The sequence below is a fragment of the Mastigoproctus giganteus genome, chromosome 10, assembly GCF_048544385.1.
Source record: "Mastigoproctus giganteus isolate SK-2022 chromosome 10, ASM4854438v1, whole genome shotgun sequence".
NCBI lineage: Eukaryota > Metazoa > Arthropoda > Arachnida > Uropygi > Thelyphonidae > Mastigoproctus > Mastigoproctus giganteus.
Window position 1 is genome coordinate 120,755,604 of NC_143584.1, and position 19,819 is coordinate 120,775,422.

Here is a 19,819-nt window from a genome sequence, read left to right on the forward strand (position 1 = left end):
CCATAAGAACTTAATCCTTCCGATTTAAAAATCGGACAATTTTCCGATTTTTAAACCAATTAATAACTTTTTTTTTTTTTTTTTTTTCTGTGACATGTCACGTCTTATTAAAACAGCTAGTCACAGAGCTTCTTTCTTTGTTTTGCATCATTGAAGGCTGGCAGAATATTCTTAATGTCACTATAGTCATAATTATTTAAGGTAGCTTCATATACAATTGGACCTATGCCATTGTCTGTAAAGCACCCTGACTTACTAATTTGGCCTTTACCACCTTGGAAATGAGTTTTGAAATCAAATGAACAACTTCCCTCATACATTTGCACTGGACAAACATTACCTTAACTTAAAATGTGACCAGTAAGTTTAAAATGTAAGCTGTTTGGCATTCCAATATTTGTTTAATGCATCATTTCATTTGTCCCAGATTTTAAAATGCTTTTTTTTTTTTGTCAAGCAAACTTGTGATGTTATAATGCTGTTTTCCATTGCAATCATTCTTGTGCCAAATGATTGCCACTGGCTGCTTATTGTTGTTTGGTTAGATGTACACAATGTCAATTGTCAGTGAGAAATATTTTGTGATGCTGATTCTGGCCTGTTTAATTGTTAAGAAATTCACTATTTGCAACATTTTGGTGATATTTTGTACTAAATGCCTTGATACATTAATACAATGAAATTTGGCTGCTGAAATCTCTTACAAACTTTTAACAAAGTAGTGATTTCAATATGATTTTTATACAAATTTATTTTTCATCAATGACTGCTTTTACTGATAATTTCTGCCACAGTGGGTACTATTTATATGGATAATTCACAAGACTTGATTATAGTCACTTAAAAGTTTGAGGATCATCCGTGACCTTCGTTCACAATAAAATACAATATTTGCTGATTTTTTTCTGTAATTTTACAAGTGACAACATTGATATCACATGTAATTAAACCACAACCAGATGGATATTTAAATATGCAATATTCATATGATCTGTTCAATTTTTTATATACAGTCCATTCCGGTTATTTGGGACACATCGGGACTAGTGCATTTTGGCCCGATTAAGCGGCTGCCCCAATTATCCGAAGTTTCACGTAAATAGTTAAAAATACAATGTACCCCCCCCCCCTCTTTACAATTGGTTCACTGTACAATCAAATCACGTTACGACGAATTCAACATGCTAAAGTACCGTTCACTATATGATGTGCAGTAAGCGCCGGTCATTGTGATCACGTTTGTGAATTGAATTTTAATTCTATTAAACAGCGATTCTAATTAGAGAAAATAGGAGGAATAATATCCACAGGCTATAAAAGTAAAGATATATTAAGCACAAATTTACCCTTTATTACCTTACCAATTAAAAAAATAAATGATACATGAAAATCGGAACAATTAATATGTACTGTAATATGTACATACGAACTAGTTGACATTTCTGTTCACTGACATTTGTGGGTGGGGGGGAGGGTTAAAATTTAAAACAGTAAAAAGATAAGCAATCAATAACAAAGAACACGGCACACAAATTGCAAGTAACACAATACGCGCACGTGAGAACGGAGTAACGAGTTACAAAGCTTTAAAAATAGGAATCACGAGAAGATCTGAAAATTAATTTTTTTATATGATTGAGAATTTCATGGAAGTGTAAACACATTTCATCATAATAACCCACAGAATTCCAGCTGTCGGTATTATCGCAAATTCAATAAGATCGAGTTTACTGTCCGTTTATGATAGATTTCATTAACAGAAAAGCCCAATAAACAGGTGACTGCTAATTGTTTTTATTATTTTATGGTTGTGGCCTCCAGAATTTCGACCGAACCACGTGGTACCGTCGGAGACAATCGTAGGGTAATCTCCAGTGCTGCGGTCTCCTGCCCCGATTAAATGGCATGCTGTCCCAATTAAGCGAAGTAAACCCTGGCTATTTTCTTGATTGGTTTCTGTTTTTTAAGATTTGCCCCAAATAATCGGGGCAGCCCATTAATCGGGCTGCTCCGATTAACCAGTGGTACAAATAACTGGAATCCACTGTATTTTTCTACAAGTATGAAGTTGAAAGCTACTGGGCACTCCTGCTTGGGTACTGCTATTGTATATATGTAGATATCAAATTAAACTTCAAAAACAGTTGAAAAGTTGTGTATATAAAAATTATGATTAATTATTGATTGAAAATATTATCAATTTATCATTCTCATGCTCGTGACTACCATTGATTCATTACAGATGAGAAATTTCATGGAAAACGTTGTACCTAGTTAAATTTTTTTTTTTTTTGTTTGTTTGTGAGATTCTTTATATGTAGTTTTAATATTGATAATCAAGATTTGGTTACGCAATAGTGCTACATATCTAAAAGAAACATCATATAAAAGTGGTAAAAGTAAATAAGTAACTTAAATTTTAAATTTATAATGCAGAGAAAAAAGTGTGCACTTTTGTATTTCCTGGAAGAATTGGTTACAGCAGATTTCACATGTATTACACAGGCTTGTGGTGATATGCAGGCTGAAACAGGTGGTGCATGAAATTGTCTTTGCAGTAAAACTCAGCTGAAATTGGTCTGTTCAAACTCTTTTCTGGAATTATACTGTTTATGATGATGACCTCATCCTATAATGCTAAAATTTTGGAAAACATTTGTTTGTTTTGATTTTAGCTGTAACAAGTGCAGGACTTTGGTTGAACTTTAACTTTGTTAACTAGTTTGAGCTTGATTAAGACCTGATTTCTGGCACCTCCATAGCCAGGTGGGAAGGAGCAGCAGTGCGTAGCACACGCTTCTTGATTAAACCGGGGTTCGAGCCCGTCACCACCAAATACGGAGGATGCGGAAAGGTCAGGGAATGACCACCGCATGACCCGGAGCAATATGGCCTTAGTTGCTAATGCTCCTTAAAAAAAAAAACCAAACAAACCAAAGACCTGATTTCTAAATTAATTAGCAGTTTTTCATCTTACATTCAGTAAATGAATCCCAGTTATTTTGTGGTAATTGAGATTCAGTTACAAATTCTGCTTGAGCAGAATTTTTCTGAAGCTTTTGGCTCAGTATTAAATAAGTTTCAGGCCAGGATCAAGGCCAGTTCTTAGGCAGGTGTAAGAGGTCCACTGCACCCAGCTCCATGCTTGAGATAACATTGAACTTTGACTGACATATTTTAATTTAATATAATACAAAAAAGTCTATTTTGTTGAATTAGTTATAGTAATAATAGTAATAGTATTCGCCATGTAGTGCAAGAAAGCTAGAGGCTTTTTCTGCACTGGCAAAAAAAAAAAAAAAAAAATGCCCAACAAAATAGATAAGAAAACACATATTATATGCTTCCCTCCTCACATAGGTAAGTATCCAGTTTGACCTTTTAATTTATGCAAACTGTCAGCCTCAACTAATTGCGAGGGCAACTTCTTCCCGCTGTCAAAGACTCGCTGGCTAAAAGAAACTTCCTATAATCTAATCTAAACATCAAGCCCTGTAATTTGAATTTATAACCCCTAGTTCTGGAACTCTTTAGAACATAGTGTATAGTGTTAACTGTAATGCGGATCTGGGGGTTTCCCCCAAGAAAATAAAGGCCCCCTTATCCTAGGGGCCTTTGTTTTCACTCAAAAACTGTTAGTTTACCATCTGGTGCCACAAGGAGGTGGGCTGGGCAGTAGGGAGTGTAAAGCACTGGTGGGACAAATCCTGTGGTAGCCAAGGCTACAGACAGGGAGTGCCCAGTTTAAAAAAAAAGTGAAACTTAGAAAGGAATAATGGGGAGATAGCAAGTGGGAGGGGGCTAAAGTGGTAGAGAGAGGGGGGGACAATAGTGAAGGCACCCACCTGTTTGAAGGTGAGGGCAGAAGGGGGTCTGCCAGGTCACCCCCAGGTCAACTATCCCCAGGACCTGGGGATAGATGGCAGTGGGGGTGACCCACCAGGCAAAGGGGAAGGGTTCACCCAGGGTGGGGGAAGTGAGAGAACAACTATCCCACATGGTAGGAATGAAAGATCATAGGGAAAGGATCCCTATGTTGGAGTTCCATTTTTGAACACTATCCCACACTGGCCAAGGGTCAAACCCTACTGGCCAGTGTCTGCATCCAACACCATGCCAACTAGGTAGCCACAGCATGGTGTCTGCTTAGATGGGCATTGTCAGCCATATTCAATCCACTGCAGGATGCAGGCCTATCCAGCAACTTTCCAATTCCTTCTGCTTTGTGCAATGGCTATCCATTTACTACCCACGAACTCTCGAATTTCATCTGTCCATCTCCATTGTTGTCTTCCAAGTTTTCAATTAGCTCCTCTTAGGTAACATTTCAGTGTTAATCTTTATAATTTAATATAAAATATTAACAGCAACTATCTGATAATCTCTCTGAATCATGGTGAGTTTGAGATGAATGGATAAAGTTATTCATAGCTCTGAGCATCCTTAGCTAGTCCGTATAGCTAGAAAATTACATGGGCCAGCTCTGGATTTATGACAGTGTTTATATACAATGAAGAAAAGGAAGGGAGGGGGATGATAAGGTAGCAGATAGGGGTGGTGTAGTAACACATTTGTGTCCCACGATCCCTTGCACATAATTAGGCCATGGACGTGATGTCACCAGTTACATCACATCAGCCGCCATAATTTTCTTGCCGTCATTAGCAAGCATCATTTATTTTTAAAATTTTTTGCTATAGGATGGTGTTCCTAATTTATTTTGAAAATTTTCCGTTTCTGGATGGTAACATAATTTTTCCCTAAAACTGATTTTTTAGGATTGAATTTGAACTTTGGTGTATGTTCTGTGACAGTGTTTCCCTAACTGGGGTCCATGGACCCCTGGGTTTCCGTAGACCAGTTCCGGGGGGTCTGCAAAACGTTCAGAAGGTATCAAGTAATATGTGTTTATTTTCTTAAAAAATATACTGATAGAATCACAACAAATTTCGTAAATAGAACATCAACACAGTGTACAAAGGCGGAGTTGAACTGATGTCCTGGTTCCGTTCTACATAAGATACCATTCATGTCTGCATGACATGTAGACATGTATTCAATACGATTAATATATATAATTGTTTTACATATTTCAAATTATTTTAAATTTGAAAGTGTCTGCAATTTTGCCCAGACACAATAGGAGGGAATACATGATGAGAGCCTTGTCAATCAATTCAGCCTTGGAGGGAATGTGCAAGGCTCAAGGGGTAGAATTTTTTTCAGCGTGGTCTGTACTTGTTAACAGGAGAGACTGCTTCTACAGGAATGGGATACACTTAAATAGAAAGGGTGCAAGAATATTTGCTGATGCTATCGAGATAGTGTTAGGTGGGTTGGAAAACTGCTAGCTTGGGGGGATTCACAGACTAAAAGGTTAAAAGTAGCCATAGGCAGAGTTGAAGGTGATTCTTGCACAACTTCTATTGGAATAAGTAGCAACCTGGAGCGAGGGGTGCTGGGGGTTTCAAGGACTGATGGCAGTCATCGTGAAACAGGTGGGTATATGGGATGTGTTAGGGTAACTAATAATAAGGATAGGTATATGTATACTTGCATGTATACCAATGCTAGAAGTATAGTAAATAAATTTGATGAATTTGAAGTGTTGGTCAAGACATCAAAGGTGGATATTGTTGGGATAGCAGAGACGTGGTGTCACACAGATATAAGGAATGCAGAACTGGAATTTGGGGAGTCCAATGTGTACAGAAAGGATAGGAAGGGAGGAGGTGTTATGCTGTTAATTAAGAAAAATATAAAATCAAAAGAAGTGCATCCAGTTGATATAGATGAACAGTGCACTGTTGAGTCAGTTTGGTGTGACATAAGCACTGCAAAAGCAAAAATAAGAGTAGGAGTGTGTTATAGGCCTAATGACTCGAATGAGTACAATGAACAATTGTACAGAGAAATAGAGTGGGCTAGTAAATCAGAATGTCTTATAATGGGGGATTTTCACTTCCCAGATATTGACTGGAACTTGTGGGTTGGTCACTCACACACTAGTAAGACTTTTGTGGATTTATTGGATGATTGTTTTCTGCAGCAGCATGTTCGAGAGGCAACCAGAAAGGGTAATACTCTTGATCTGGTTATCAGCAATGATCATTCGTGTATTAAGAATTTGCAGATAAAAGAACCACTAGGTGTCAGTGATCACAGTGTACTGATGTGGGATTTATTTAAAGATATAATTACCATCACGGGTAAAGGAAAGGGTTTTTGCTTCCGTAAAGGTGAGTACAGTGGTCTCAGACAGTTTTTAAATTGTGAACAGTGGGATCAACTGACGATGTTACCAACAGCAAATTCTAAGTGGGAAGCATTCAAGGAATTAATCGTGGATGCTAGTAAAAGTTTCATACCTATTAAGAAATATTGTTCAAGGTTTAGGCCTGAATGTTTATCAAATGAAGTAATGAGACTCGTGACAGAGAAGAAAAATGCATGGGATGCATATAAATTATCAAGCGATTCAGAAGCCTATTGCCTATATAAGCTAGTCTGTAATCAGGTCACAAAGGAAGTTAGGCAGGTGAAGTCAGATTACGAGAAATCTTTGGCAAAAGATGCTAAGAAAAACAGCAAGGATTTCTTTATTTATATAAACTCTAAAAGGAAGGGGATGAATCTGATTGGTCCACTTGATATCAATGGTTCGACTGTTGATGATCCTGCTCAGATAGGAAACAAACTGAATGAGTATTTTGCATCTACATTCACATGTGAGGAGTTATTAAGGTTTGAAAATGGCAGAAAGTTATCAAATTGTAACAGGGTGCTTAATGATTTTTTTAATAACTGAGAGCAAAGTGGAGGAGAAATTGTTGAAGTTAAACATAAGAAAGGCAAATGGGGTGGATGGGATCTATCCAATTATATTAAAGGAAGCAGCAAAGCAACTAAGCAAACCCTTAGCCATAATTATAAGAGCATCCTTGGACACAGGGGAGGTCCCCACGGACTGGAGATGTGCAAATGTATCCCCAATTCACAAAGGGGGATCAAAGGGTGAAACGAGTAATTACAGACCAGTTAGTTTAACTTCTGTTCCGGGTAAAATAATGGAGTCACTGGTTAAAGATGCATTGCAGGATCATCTAGACAGGACTGCAGCAATAATTCAGACACAGCATGGGTTTGTTAAGGGAATGTCTTGTCTGACAAATTTGATAGGATATCATGATGTTATAAATCCTTAGTTACAAAGGAACTGGATGCAAAAAATAATTTCGAAATCATATATTTGGATTTCAGGAAAGCTTTTAACACTGTTGCGCATGGAAGACTATTGTACAAATTGGAGCAGAATGGTATTAGGGGTAAGTTGCTACAATGGATAAAAGGATGGTTGAGTGGGTGCTGCTCTTCGTGGACTAATGTTATTAGTGGAGTCCCGCAGGGTTTGGTGTTGGGTCCTCTGTTGTTTTGTATTATCAATGTGATATTGATGAAGGTATATCAGGCTTAGCGTCTAAGTTTGCAGATGATACAAAGGTTGGCAGGGTTGTTAATGACAGTAATGGCAGTGTGCTACTGCAATAGGATCTAGAAAATTTGGGCAGATGGGCTATGAAGTGGCAACTGAAGTTTAACCTTGACAAATGCAAAGTACTGCATATGGGTAGAAGTAACCCCAGAGAAACGTACCAACTGTGTTTTACTACACTTAAGGTGGTAGAAAATGAAAAAGACCTAGAAGTAATTGTGCAGTCAGATATGAAGGTTTCTGAGCAATGCAGACAGGCTGCCAGGGCAGGTCATGGGGTTTTGTCAATGATATATAGGAATTTTGCTAGCAGGGAAAAGGAGGTGATTGTCCCTCTGTATAAGGCAATGGTCAGGCCACACCTTGAGTACTGCGTACAGGTCTGGAGGCCTCATTTTAGGAAGGATGTAGATTTGCTTGAGCATGTACAGAGAAGGGCAAGATTGGTGAGGGGAATGAAGGGATCCTCTTACCAAGAGAGGCTTAGGTTCTGCAGATTGCAGTGGCTGGAGACTAGGCACCTGCGTGGTGATCTGATTGAGGTGTATAATGCCTTGAATGGGTTGAGCCCGCTGAATTCTGATGGGATCCTTCCACTTGTTCAGATTATGAATCTAAGGGGGCATAAATTCAAATTAAGAAAAGACAGATATAGAATAAATGTGCGGAAATTTGCCTTTAGCCAGCGGGTGGTTAATTGCTGGAACAAACTTCCATCTGTCGTTGTGGAGGTTGATAGGATAAATAAATTTAAGGATGAACTGGATTTAAGGACACTTGTTACTTGCATCACATGCCACTACTAGTACTACTACTATTCGTTCTATTTATAGCAAATTGAAGATAAATAAAGTTATTATATATATATATACATTATGCTGCCACTTTATTAGGTACACCTACCTAGTAGCGTGTTGAGCCTACTTTAGCCTTCAAAACTGCTTGAATTCATCAAGATGCTGAAAACATGCAGGAATGGAGTATCATGCAGACATGAGTGTGTTAAGCAGTACCTTGAGATTCGATGGAGGTGTACCCTGCAGCGAACAGCCCTTTCCAGCTCATCCCCAAGATGTTCAATTGGTTCCATCTCATCCTAAAGATGTTCAACATTCCCCACACTATAACACTGCCCCCACCACCTTGCACAGTCGTCACCACCAAATACGGAGGATGCGGAAAGGTCAGGGAATGACCACCGCATATCCCGTAGCAATATGGCCTTAGTTGCTAATGCTCCTAAAAACCAAATAACAAACAAACAAACAAACAAAACCTTGAACAGTAATCGTCACACATGACGGGTCCATGGATTCATGTTGTTTTCACCAAATTCTGAGCCTTCCATCAACATGATGCACCGGGAACTTCGATTTGTCAGACACAGCAACTGTTAACCAATCCTCAATAGTCTAGTGGTATTGCTGTGCCCACAGGAGGCGTGCTGTCTTTTCTTCATTGATAACAAAGGTACATGATGTGGCCGTCGTCTGTTGTAGCCCATTCGCCACAAAGTGTGACTAGTGGTCTATTGCAATATTTTGTTTGCTTGCACAATTCTAGCCATCCTCCTCTGACCTCTCTCATCAACAAGTGATTTTCTTCCACAGGAGTGCCGTTTAGGGGGTGTTTTCTGTTCGTTGCACCATTCTCGATACACCCTGGAAGCTGTGGTGTGTGGAAAGTTCAGGAGAACTGCCGTTTCAGAGATGCTTTGTCCAGCACGTCTTGCACCTACTACCATGCCATGTTCAAAGTCCGTTAGATCACTCATTTTCCCCATTCTTGCTACGGTTTGTAAGCTTAACTGATACTAGAAAGGTTGCTCTGTTGCATTTATATCCACAACTGTGGTCATGTGACTTGCAACATTGTGGGACAGACCATTTGTGTGCACAGCATGGGTGTACCTAATGAAGTGGCAACACAGTGTATATGTAGGGGTCCATAAATCTCAGTAGTTTGGGAACTGCTGTTCTATGGGAAAGCGTGTAAACTGCTGGGCTGGTGTTTTAGAATATAAGATGGAGAATTTTTAAAATAAAAGTTGATTATTTTCTAAGGTGTGAGAAATCATTATACATATATATTTTTTTAAATTTTCATTCTGTAAATTAAGTGTATTCATTTTTGAACCGTAATATTTTGAGAAATTATAGTTTCAGAAACTTTTTTAAAATTTCCTGTTAAAATCTGTATTTTATCCAGATTAATTTAAAGCTTCAAAGTGAAACTTTAAATTAATCCGCATAAATGCTTCATAAATGTTTCCAATATGCTTAGCTGGATATGTGCTATAATTAAAGAGTCAGTTTTAATGAATGAAAGCCTTTTGTTGAAAACTACTTATAAAATTATTTACGAAGGAAAATTATTATTCTTATAAATTTTGCTCTCCCTCTCTCTAACAATAAAGTTTTCAGTTCAGAAACATACCATTAACACTACCAAATAACTGGTAGGATGTTATTTGTAAGGAAAATCCATTTTTTGTTTCCCATTCAAATTCGTGAACCACATTGTATGAAGGTAGCGTAACCTTCAAAAATAGTTTGTACACATTTAGGAAATGTTCATCATCAGTGCTACTCAATGTAGCATGGTATGAAAAAAATTTTGTTGTAGGAACACCTTGTGGCATTGATTTAAATGTGATGTAATTTTCTCTGTGAGCTGCAATCATCCATTGACACAATGCCTCCTTTGGTAAAATCTGCAGCCAATTTTCATTTGAAACTGTTTTTGTTGCTAGCATTTCAACTTCAGCATATAGCACAACCTTGTGTTTACAGTTATTATCCTTATGACATAAAGTGAAAAACTCATTTTTCCACAGTTCCCAGGTTTTCAGTGATTGGTTGCTCATTATGCTATCCTTCAAGCAAATGCTTCATTAATTCTGGAATTTTTTTTTCTGTAAACAGCACCACTCTTCACCTTTAATGACTAACACATGTTTTCTATTCCAGTGTACCCATTTCACCATGACCAACACTTTGTACTTACACAATGAAAGAAATTATAATATCACATGGGTTTAGACTCCATTGTTTTGACAGACTATGCTGGAACTTTATACCAGCCTACAACCAATCAAACAGCTGCAATTACCTGTGTTCATTGTGATTTCTTAAACATGGCATTGTATCAACTTGTATTTTTATGAATTGTTAAATACTTCTAAAGGAATGTTTTTCCTATATATTTCACGCTGGATAATATATTTACCATTTAAATCTTTTAAAAATTATAAATCACAGGCATTCGCCTTTTTGTGTATCCCCCCCCCCCCCCCAAGACATGCCACAAAATGAATAAAGGCACATGACATCATATAACAAAACACGGTGTTACAAGCTCCATGGCAACGGCACCAACTTTTTGGCAAAGCAAGTCATGACAACAAGCAGAATGATGTCATTATCCAATAATGGCAATATTTAATCCTTAGAGTTGAATAAAGTTAAACTGGGTTAATGGCCTTATCATAATAGATTTGAAAATAGCATATGTTATTCTGCTTTATGATTTTTAAATGCAAAAATTTTAAATCAACAAACCCAATTCACATATATTTTACATATATAGTTGCATCCAATTTCATCGTTTCACCTAATAACAATGCAACCTCAAAATTTTCCAGCAGAACGTATAGTGAGAAATTACATACTGTATCCAGATTTTTGCTAATTGATGTCTCATTTTGCTTTCTTTCAGGTAAAGACTATGTTAATTCTGGAATTTTTTCTGTAATTGGACATGTGATTAGAGCTTATGCTTCTGATTCCTTTAGTATGCTGGATATCTATTTCAACATGCCAACACAAATAAATCACACTGAACTTACACAACCAAAGAAGTTTTAATAGATTCAGGCATAATGTGGTTTTCTCATTGCCACTTAAGACAATTGCAGACTATCTGAAAATGTGTACTGGATACCAGGCAAACATGAGCAATACACACAAAATTTAGATGACAGTAAAAATGATAATACTTATGTTTAATCCAAACTGATTGTCTGCTGATGACTCGTTTGTGATTCTGTACACAATCATTAAAACAGTTGCACATTAAAGTATGTGAATCAACATGTATGCATACCCCAAGGGCTCACATCTGGTGAGTATCAGCTTGGCACACCCGGCATCATCCTGAGTTGGATATCATCATTCTTCTCTTTCTTGGTGATTCCCTTCTATTTCTGATTCTTGTTCTCTCTCTCTCTCTCTCTCTCTCTCTGAGTAATTTAAAATTTTTTTTTTGGATGGTGGTGCAGCATAAGCCTCAGGCTTCCTTGCACTATATGCTAATGATAATAATAATATCAGTAAGGGGTAATGCACATGCACGTAGCTTTTCAGTAATTTAATTTCAAACTATTTTGAGCTTGGCAGCATTTGGAATCCATTTGAAAATCTCTCTCTTTTTTTTTTTTTTTTTTATTATATATTTTTTTATACTCAAGATGTACTGTTTGCATCCAATTTTTGAAATATATGTATATGACAATGTATAAAGTTACTACACTCTTTGTTTGAAAGGGATTGAAGGCATCAGTAGTGCTTTTAAAATTTTTAAAATTCTGATTTGATATTTAGTAGTAATTTCACTTTAATGCTGGACAATGAAGTCAAAATAAGAACAAATTCTACTTAAAGGCATTCATTTAGTTTTCATTTTTATAATTTTGAAAATTCCACAAAAAAAAAAAAAAAATCACTCCACCATGTTTGACTGTGCAATCTCGCTCCAAAGGGTTAAAAGAATACAGTTATACAAACATTTGAGACCAAGTAGCAGGACCTTTTGCTTCATGGGCTACTATAGAAATTGGCTATTGATCACATTTAAGTAGATTATTAAATACATTCACTAAATATTTTTATAATTTTAATGATTATGTAATTTTATAATTTTAAGAAAATACTCAGATGCAAGTATCAGTTTATTTCATGTCATTTAAAACGTTTTAAAAATATAATCAACTCACAGTTAGTGAAAAGCCTTAACTTGCATTCTTGGGCAATATAAGGTGGCAAAACCCAAACTTCCAAGTAGTTCAGATAAGGTTTTAGCCATAGTCTTGGTAGCAACAGAAACAACATGACTTTGAAGGAGCAAGCAACATTATCTGAGGTCCAACTGTAATTCTTAGATGACAGCTTCAAAACATCATTATGCAAGACCTTCTTCCATAAGGCGCACTATAGCCCCAGCAGCTTATGTGCCCCTAAACTCCCATAACACACACACACACACACACACACACACACACACACACACACACACACACACACACACACACACACACACACACACACCTTCCATATACAGTAGACCCTCACTAATCCAAATTAATTGGGGGAGAGGTCATCCAGAATAAGTGATAAACTGAATAAGTGAAGCAAAAGATTGCCCTAAAAGACAAAAAAAAATGTAGAACACAAATAAATAGAAAATTTAATGATATAGGTAGTGCTGATGAAAATAAATGAAAAAAATATCACTGTAGAATCCTTATTTAAAAACCATAAAAAGACAATACGTTTATCCATCAATAAAAGACATAGGGGTTATTATTATTATTAGCCATATGGTGCAAGGAAACCTAAGGCTTACGCTGCACCAGCCAAAAAAAAATTCCTGAGTTACCCTGAGAGAGAGAGAGAGAGAAAAGTAGAAAGGAATAACCAAGAAAGAGAAGAATGGTGATGTCCAGCTCAGGACCAGATGTGAGCCCCTGGGGTTGTACAGCAGACTCTCAATTAACCAAGACACTTCAAGACTCCAGAGTTAAAAAAAAGAAAAAAAAGAAGTCTGCTGGAAATCACAAAATTCAAGTAATAAATAGAAAGGTATAAACAAAGGTATAATTGCGCGATGAATGTATCTATTATCCTGCAACTCCCGCTGTCTTCACACCAGCCACTCAAAAAAACAATGGAAAGAGAACAAATGTTTAGTTTGTTTTAGTGCATCGCGTGGATTGTTGTATCTCCATCACACTGCAAAAAAAAAATTGTTTCGTTTTTTATGTCAGGAGTGTCAATTTTTTTTTATAGTAAATATTTTTTTTTGTTTAGAAATCGTGAAAATGATGAGTAAATGCAAAAGAGTTGTGCTTTCAATTGAACAAAAACTTGAAATTATTCAAAAGTTTGAAAATGTTGCATTCATTAAATCTTTAATGAATCATTATAATGTTAGTAACCAAACCATATGTGACATCATAAAAAATAAAATGCAGCTATTAGATTTTGCAGGGACATCTGATAGCATTAAAGGCATAACTATCAGAAAAATTATGAAACGGTCTGCATATGAGGACCTCGACAAGGCAGCAGTGTTGTGGTTTAGCCAACAATTACATAAACCTATAATATATAAAATATGTTAACGTATGTACATATATACATATAAAGAAGTATGCAAATGAAGCGATATAAGCAATTACACTCATCCGACTCAGAGTCAAGAACAATACTGAACAACTTGCAAGACAATGTGATGTACGTTCTGTCTCTCTCTGCACAGTCAGAGTGACTCATCTGCCTTCCTAAATCCTGTGTGTCTTTCAAAGTACAGTACTCAACTGTAAAAGAATTTTTTGTATTTTTATCTGGATTATCCGACATCTTGATTAACTGTAACCAGATTAGTGAGGGTTTACTGCATTTGCTGGAATATTTAAATTTTTTACAATTAAAAAATCTTGCCTTTTGAAAAATAAAGCTAATACTTCTTCCCCTCCCCCTTTTTTTTCAGTTTTAATAGATCCACATAAAAGGGCTATTTATGATACACTGGGAACAAAAGGTTTGGAAACAGATGGTTGGGAGGTAAGGAAATGTGTAATAGTATAGTGAAAAAAAAAAATATATATATATATTGTATGAGCATTGTACAACCTTAATTTGACCTATTTTCTGTATATTACTGAATGTCAAACTGGAACTGTATTTTAATGCAGCCTCATTGTATTTTACAAAAATGTATAAAACAGTAAAATCCCATTACAAAGAATACTGTTTTAACAAAAAAGTTCATTACAAGAAAAATATTTCTGGTTCCTGCATGACTTCCTTATTATTAGTTCTTTGCAAATCTCATTTGACATAGTTCTGATGAAGAATTCAGAATTTTCCAAGTCCACTTATGTCTAAACCATGGTAGATTACAAGGAAAGAAAAATTTTATTGGAAAATTATGAATGATACTGTAAAACCAATATTGTAAATGCAGCTATGAGAGCATTTGCTTGAAGGAAAAATGGAAATTTAAAAAAGTATGGCAGAAGAATTCAGCCTCTGGATTCTTTCAGGACTCGGCTTCTAGATGTTCCCTTTCTAGTAACATTCCTATAAGTGGTTCACTCAATTGGGAGAAAGATTTTTTTAAAATAAGTGTCAGAATTACTAATTGAATTGAACCTAGTTCAAGCTGATCTGATTTTCAATTGTACAACTAAATTTGAATTTTCATATTAATGTGGGGAGAAAAAAAAAGTTAAATGTTAACAAAAATTGAACATTTTATTTGAAAAATAGCAATAAATTATCTATTTTATCATATTTCTTGCAATTTAATTTTGTAATGATAGCCTTTGTATAAAATGCTTTTACTCTCGTAGTATGATGGGCCTGCACTACTTCTTTAACCAGTGACTCCATTATTTTCCCTGGAAAAGAAGTTAACAGGTCTGTAATTACTCATGTCACTCTTTGATCCCACTTTGTGAATTGGAGATACATTTGCACAATATTTATTGAGTTAAACCATACAGATGCAAAATACTTATTCAGTTAAGCCATTCATATCTAGTGGACTAATTTGATTCACTGCTTACCATTTGTATCAAAGTTGATATTTAAGTAAAATAAAATGGAAATTACTACTTCTGTATATTAGAAAAGCAGCAGAATTTATTTGAACAAATAAGATTATTTCAAAATAATTTTCATTAAAATGAAATTTCATGAAATTTCAATACAAAATATTCATGCACATCCTGCCCTCTTCTGAGGAGGTCATCTTAATACGAGATTTTGCTATATCACGAAACTCATTAAGATGTTCCTGAATAGTGCAAACAATTTCAACTTCATAAACAATCTTGTGAAAGCGAATTCAAGAAAGATTGGCAGCATAAACTTGAAAATAATATAGCTTAAAAGACCTTCATTCCTAGATGAAGTATAAACATATAAATGATAACTAGGTCATGTTCATTTTCAACAAGGAAAAGCTTTGATAATTGATGTATACCGATGAGCCAAAACATTATGGCCATCAAGTCATTATGCAAATCGAAGCAACTGCAGGTGAACTACGGCGCATGCGCAGGTCAGGACATGGTATAAAAATCATCTGATACTGAGCTCCGTTAATGAGTGTTACTCTTATTCTTTAGATGGGAAAGGCAGTGGACTTAAGCGAGTTTGACAAAGGCCAAATTGTAATGGCCAGACGACTGGGTCAGAGCATATCTGAAACAGCACGGCTGGTGGGGTGCTCACGGTTAGCCATGGTTAGTATCTACTGAAAGTGGTCCGAGAAGGGGGAACCCACGAATCGCTGGCAAGGTGTTGGACGGCTATGGCTCATCAATGCTTGAGGTGAGTGAAGGCTTTCCCGGATGGTACGTGGCAACAGAAGGGCAACTGTGATGCAACTCGCCAGTAATTGAAACGTTGGTGACGGGAGTAATGGGGCTGCGTGGCCGCAGGCCGCTACGAGTGCTCATGCTAACCACGGTTCACCGGCGACAGCACCTACAATGGGCACACAAGCATCAAAACTAGACCTTGAGTGCTTGGAAGAAGATTGTCTGGTCTGATGAATCACATTTTCTGTTGCACCATGTGGACGGCTGGGTATGTGTGCGTCGTTTACCTGGGGAAGTGATGGTGCCTAGATGAACCGTGGGACGAAAACAAGCTGGTGGCAGCGGTGTAATGCCTTGGGTGATGTTCTGCTGGAATACTCTGGGTTCAGTCATCCATGTGCTGGGCATTCTGACGTCTACCACCTACCTAAACATCGTTGCTGACCAGGTACACTCTTTCATGGCATTGGTCTTCCCCTCTGATGGTGCCATGCCACACTGCCCGCATTGTTCGAGACTGGTTTGCAGAACATAAGGAATACTTCCAGGTATTGCCCTGGCTTCCAAATTCACCATACATCAATCCCATCAAGCATCTGTGGTTGTGTTGGAACAGCAACTCCGATCTGCAGCGTCTCAACCGGACCTTACAGGAGTTAAAGGATCTGCTGGTTACGTGTTGGTACCAGATACCACAAGACACATTTAGAAATCTTGTAGCGGCCATGCCTCGCTGGGTACGAGTTGTTTTGGCTGCACGTGGAGGATCAGCATCATATTACGTTTTGTTTTGGCTCATCAGTTTACTTCAATGATGCTCAGCCAACAATCATAAAGTTGCAAAATTTTTATACAAAAATGATTGTTTACCAGCTTTAGTGATAAAATAAAAATATAGAGTAAAATAAAACCGTGTTGTATAATATACAAACTGATAAAACGAAAAATTAAACGAAATAGAAAAAAAAAAAAAAAAATACAAAGGGTACTAGGAAAGTTTTGCAATATGACGCAACAATGAATCACAGGAAGCTGCTTGTTGCTGCACGTTGAGACATGTTCATACGTGCATAGTAGCCGCCGCGCCAAGTCGATGGGCTCAGTTATTCATTAGTAGTGAGAGTGTAAAGTGCTTGCGATGGCATCGTGGTCACGAAATGAGATAAGGACAGTTTTGCGGTATAATTTCGTGCGTGGTTTAACCATAGACCAGTGCTTAGAAGAAATGACTCTTGCACTAGATGATGATTGTCCACATCGTACAACGATATTCAGGTGGTATAGAGAATTCCAAAGGGGAAATTTCACTCTGGAGGATTCTGAGAGGCCGGGAAGGCCACGAACGTCAGTTACGGAGGAAAACGTTACTGCTGTGAGGAAAATGCTTGACGAAAACAGGCGAGTGACCTACTAACAGATAGAGGATACTTTGGGCCTAAATGCACCAGCAATTCGTTCGATTCTGCAAGATCATTTGCACGTGAAGAAACTTTGTTCTCTCTGGGTGCCGCATCAACTGACTGAAGAGCAGATGACACGACGTGTGACTTGGTGCCGGGAGATGTTAAAAAGGTTTGATAAGGGACAATCTCGGTATGTGAACAACATCGTGACAGGTGACGAGACTTGGCTGTACTATTACAATCTGCCGACCAAGGCTCAAAACAAAGTTTGGGTCTTTGATGATGACGACACACCCGTAATTGTCAGAAAATCCCGATCTGTAAAGAAGAAAATGATAGCTGTATTTTTCAAATCGAGTGGAATTGTGGAACGTGTCGTTTTGGACACGCAGAAGACAGTCACAGCTAAGTGGTATACTGAACAATGCCTGCCTAAAGTCATTGGATCTATGAAGAACCTGCGGCCAAAGTCAAGAATGGACACCTGGTACCTCCATCACGATAATGCTGCAGCTCACCGCGCCAAAGCCTGCACCGAATATTTGACCACGACAGGACTGAAACTTCTCGAGCACCCTCCCTACAGTCCAGACCTTGCTCCCTGCGACTTTGCACTGTTCCCGCATGTGAAAATGAAGCTAAAAGGGAGGCGGTTTTCCAGTGATGAGGACCTTCTACGGGCTTGGGACAACGAGTGTGCTTTACTCCCTAGTGAAACTTGGCAGAACTGGTTTAGAGATTGGTTTCGGAGGATGGAGAGGTGTATTGAATGTAGAGGAAATTACTTTGAAAAAATTAAATAAACAAAGCTGTATTGCAAAACTTTCCTAGTACCCTTTGTATATATATATATATATATATATATACACTCGATAAAATATTCACATATGACCATAGCTTCTTAGAAACACTCTTCTTTTCTTATTTGAACTGCTTAATTTATTCATGTTCAGGAAAATTATTGCATAGATTAGTTACACTTGAACAAAAGAGCACTTATATTATTGAAGAAGTTTTCTTCTGAAGAAATTGAGGTACCAGCTAGTAAACAGTAATCGCTTGATTTTCGTCAAGCTGTAACACCGATATTTCTGCAATCAGGTGAATAACACTGTTGCTGTCTTTATTTAATCCATTAATTCTTCTAGTGTCTGTGTTTAATGCATTAATTTTAGTTGTCTTACTAAACTGATTGTCATTTTGTTTTGTGAAAACTGTGCTGAAACAACTATCTTAGTTCCCATGGGGTCAATTTATATCAACTAATCCCAGAAATATGAGATGTGGCAACGAAGTTGGTATTTTTTATTAGGTATTTGTATGTATTTGTTTCAAGCTTAGTGGACAGTCAGGTTTAGTGGATAGGTCTTATCCTTCCTCCCCACCACCCCATATAGTCTTTTATAGTGGGGTTTTACTATATACTGTATGAAGCATTTTTTTCTTTTTCATGATCATTGAAGTACTTGTTGAAATATTATACCTAACATATTTATGATGTGAAAATCATTTCCAGTGTATGAATGAAACTTATGTTCAAGACAAGTTTTTCTCATGATCTTGTCTTACAATGCTGTAATACATCCAGTATTTCTAATAATAAGTGTGATGTATAGTTTTCCCAGTACTGTACTGTAATTTCAAAACTTTTCTTATTCATAATTACATCTGAGAGGGTAATATATAAAAAAAAAGAAGAAAGAAAAAACAAGAGGCATGTATTAGTGTTATTAATGGCTATATGGTGCAAGCAAGCCTAAGAATTATGTTAATTTAGTGTTTCTGGCAAAAAAAAAAAAAAAAAAAAAGTGCAGCCATTATCAACCCACTGCAAGATGGAAGCCTCCTCAACAATTCATGCTGAGGGAAATGGACCATAATCTGCCACGCTGGTCCAGTGTGGGTTGGCAGATCGATCGTATTCAGCAGTCAGGGGCTTGAACCCCCGTCTACTCAAAGAGCGTGTGCTACTGCACTCCCGCTCCTGACCACTCGGCGGCAAACGGAGGATAAATGAGAAGCTGGAATCTGGTGTTTAGTGGCTGGCCTGTGTGAGGAGTATTGGTGAGAAGAAAAGCAGTTTCTGATATAGTAATAGTATTTGCCATATAGTGCAAGGAAGCCACAGGCTTTTGCTGCACTGAGAAAAAAAAAAACCCAAGTAGATAAGAAAATACAAATTATTTGCTTCACTCTAGTAACTATCCAACTGACCTTTGAATTTATTCAAACTGTCAGCCTCAACTACCTGCGAGGAAAACTTGTTCCATCAATCAGTAACTTGCTGGCTAGAAGAAAACTTCTACAATCTAATCT

General features: G+C 37.1%; 1 protein-coding gene across 1 annotated transcript in view; it reads left to right on the top strand.

Annotated features, from left to right (window-relative positions):
• The window catches only part of LOC150079257 (dnaJ homolog subfamily C member 11), a 247,344-nt gene that overhangs the window by 31,101 nt on the left and 196,424 nt on the right, over window positions 1-19,819 (top strand). The window contains exon 3 of the mRNA XM_090384090.1: window positions 14,261-14,334. Coding sequence (XP_090240216.1) covers window positions 14,261-14,334 — 74 coding nt within the window. The remainder of the gene's footprint in view (window positions 1-14,260; window positions 14,335-19,819) is intronic.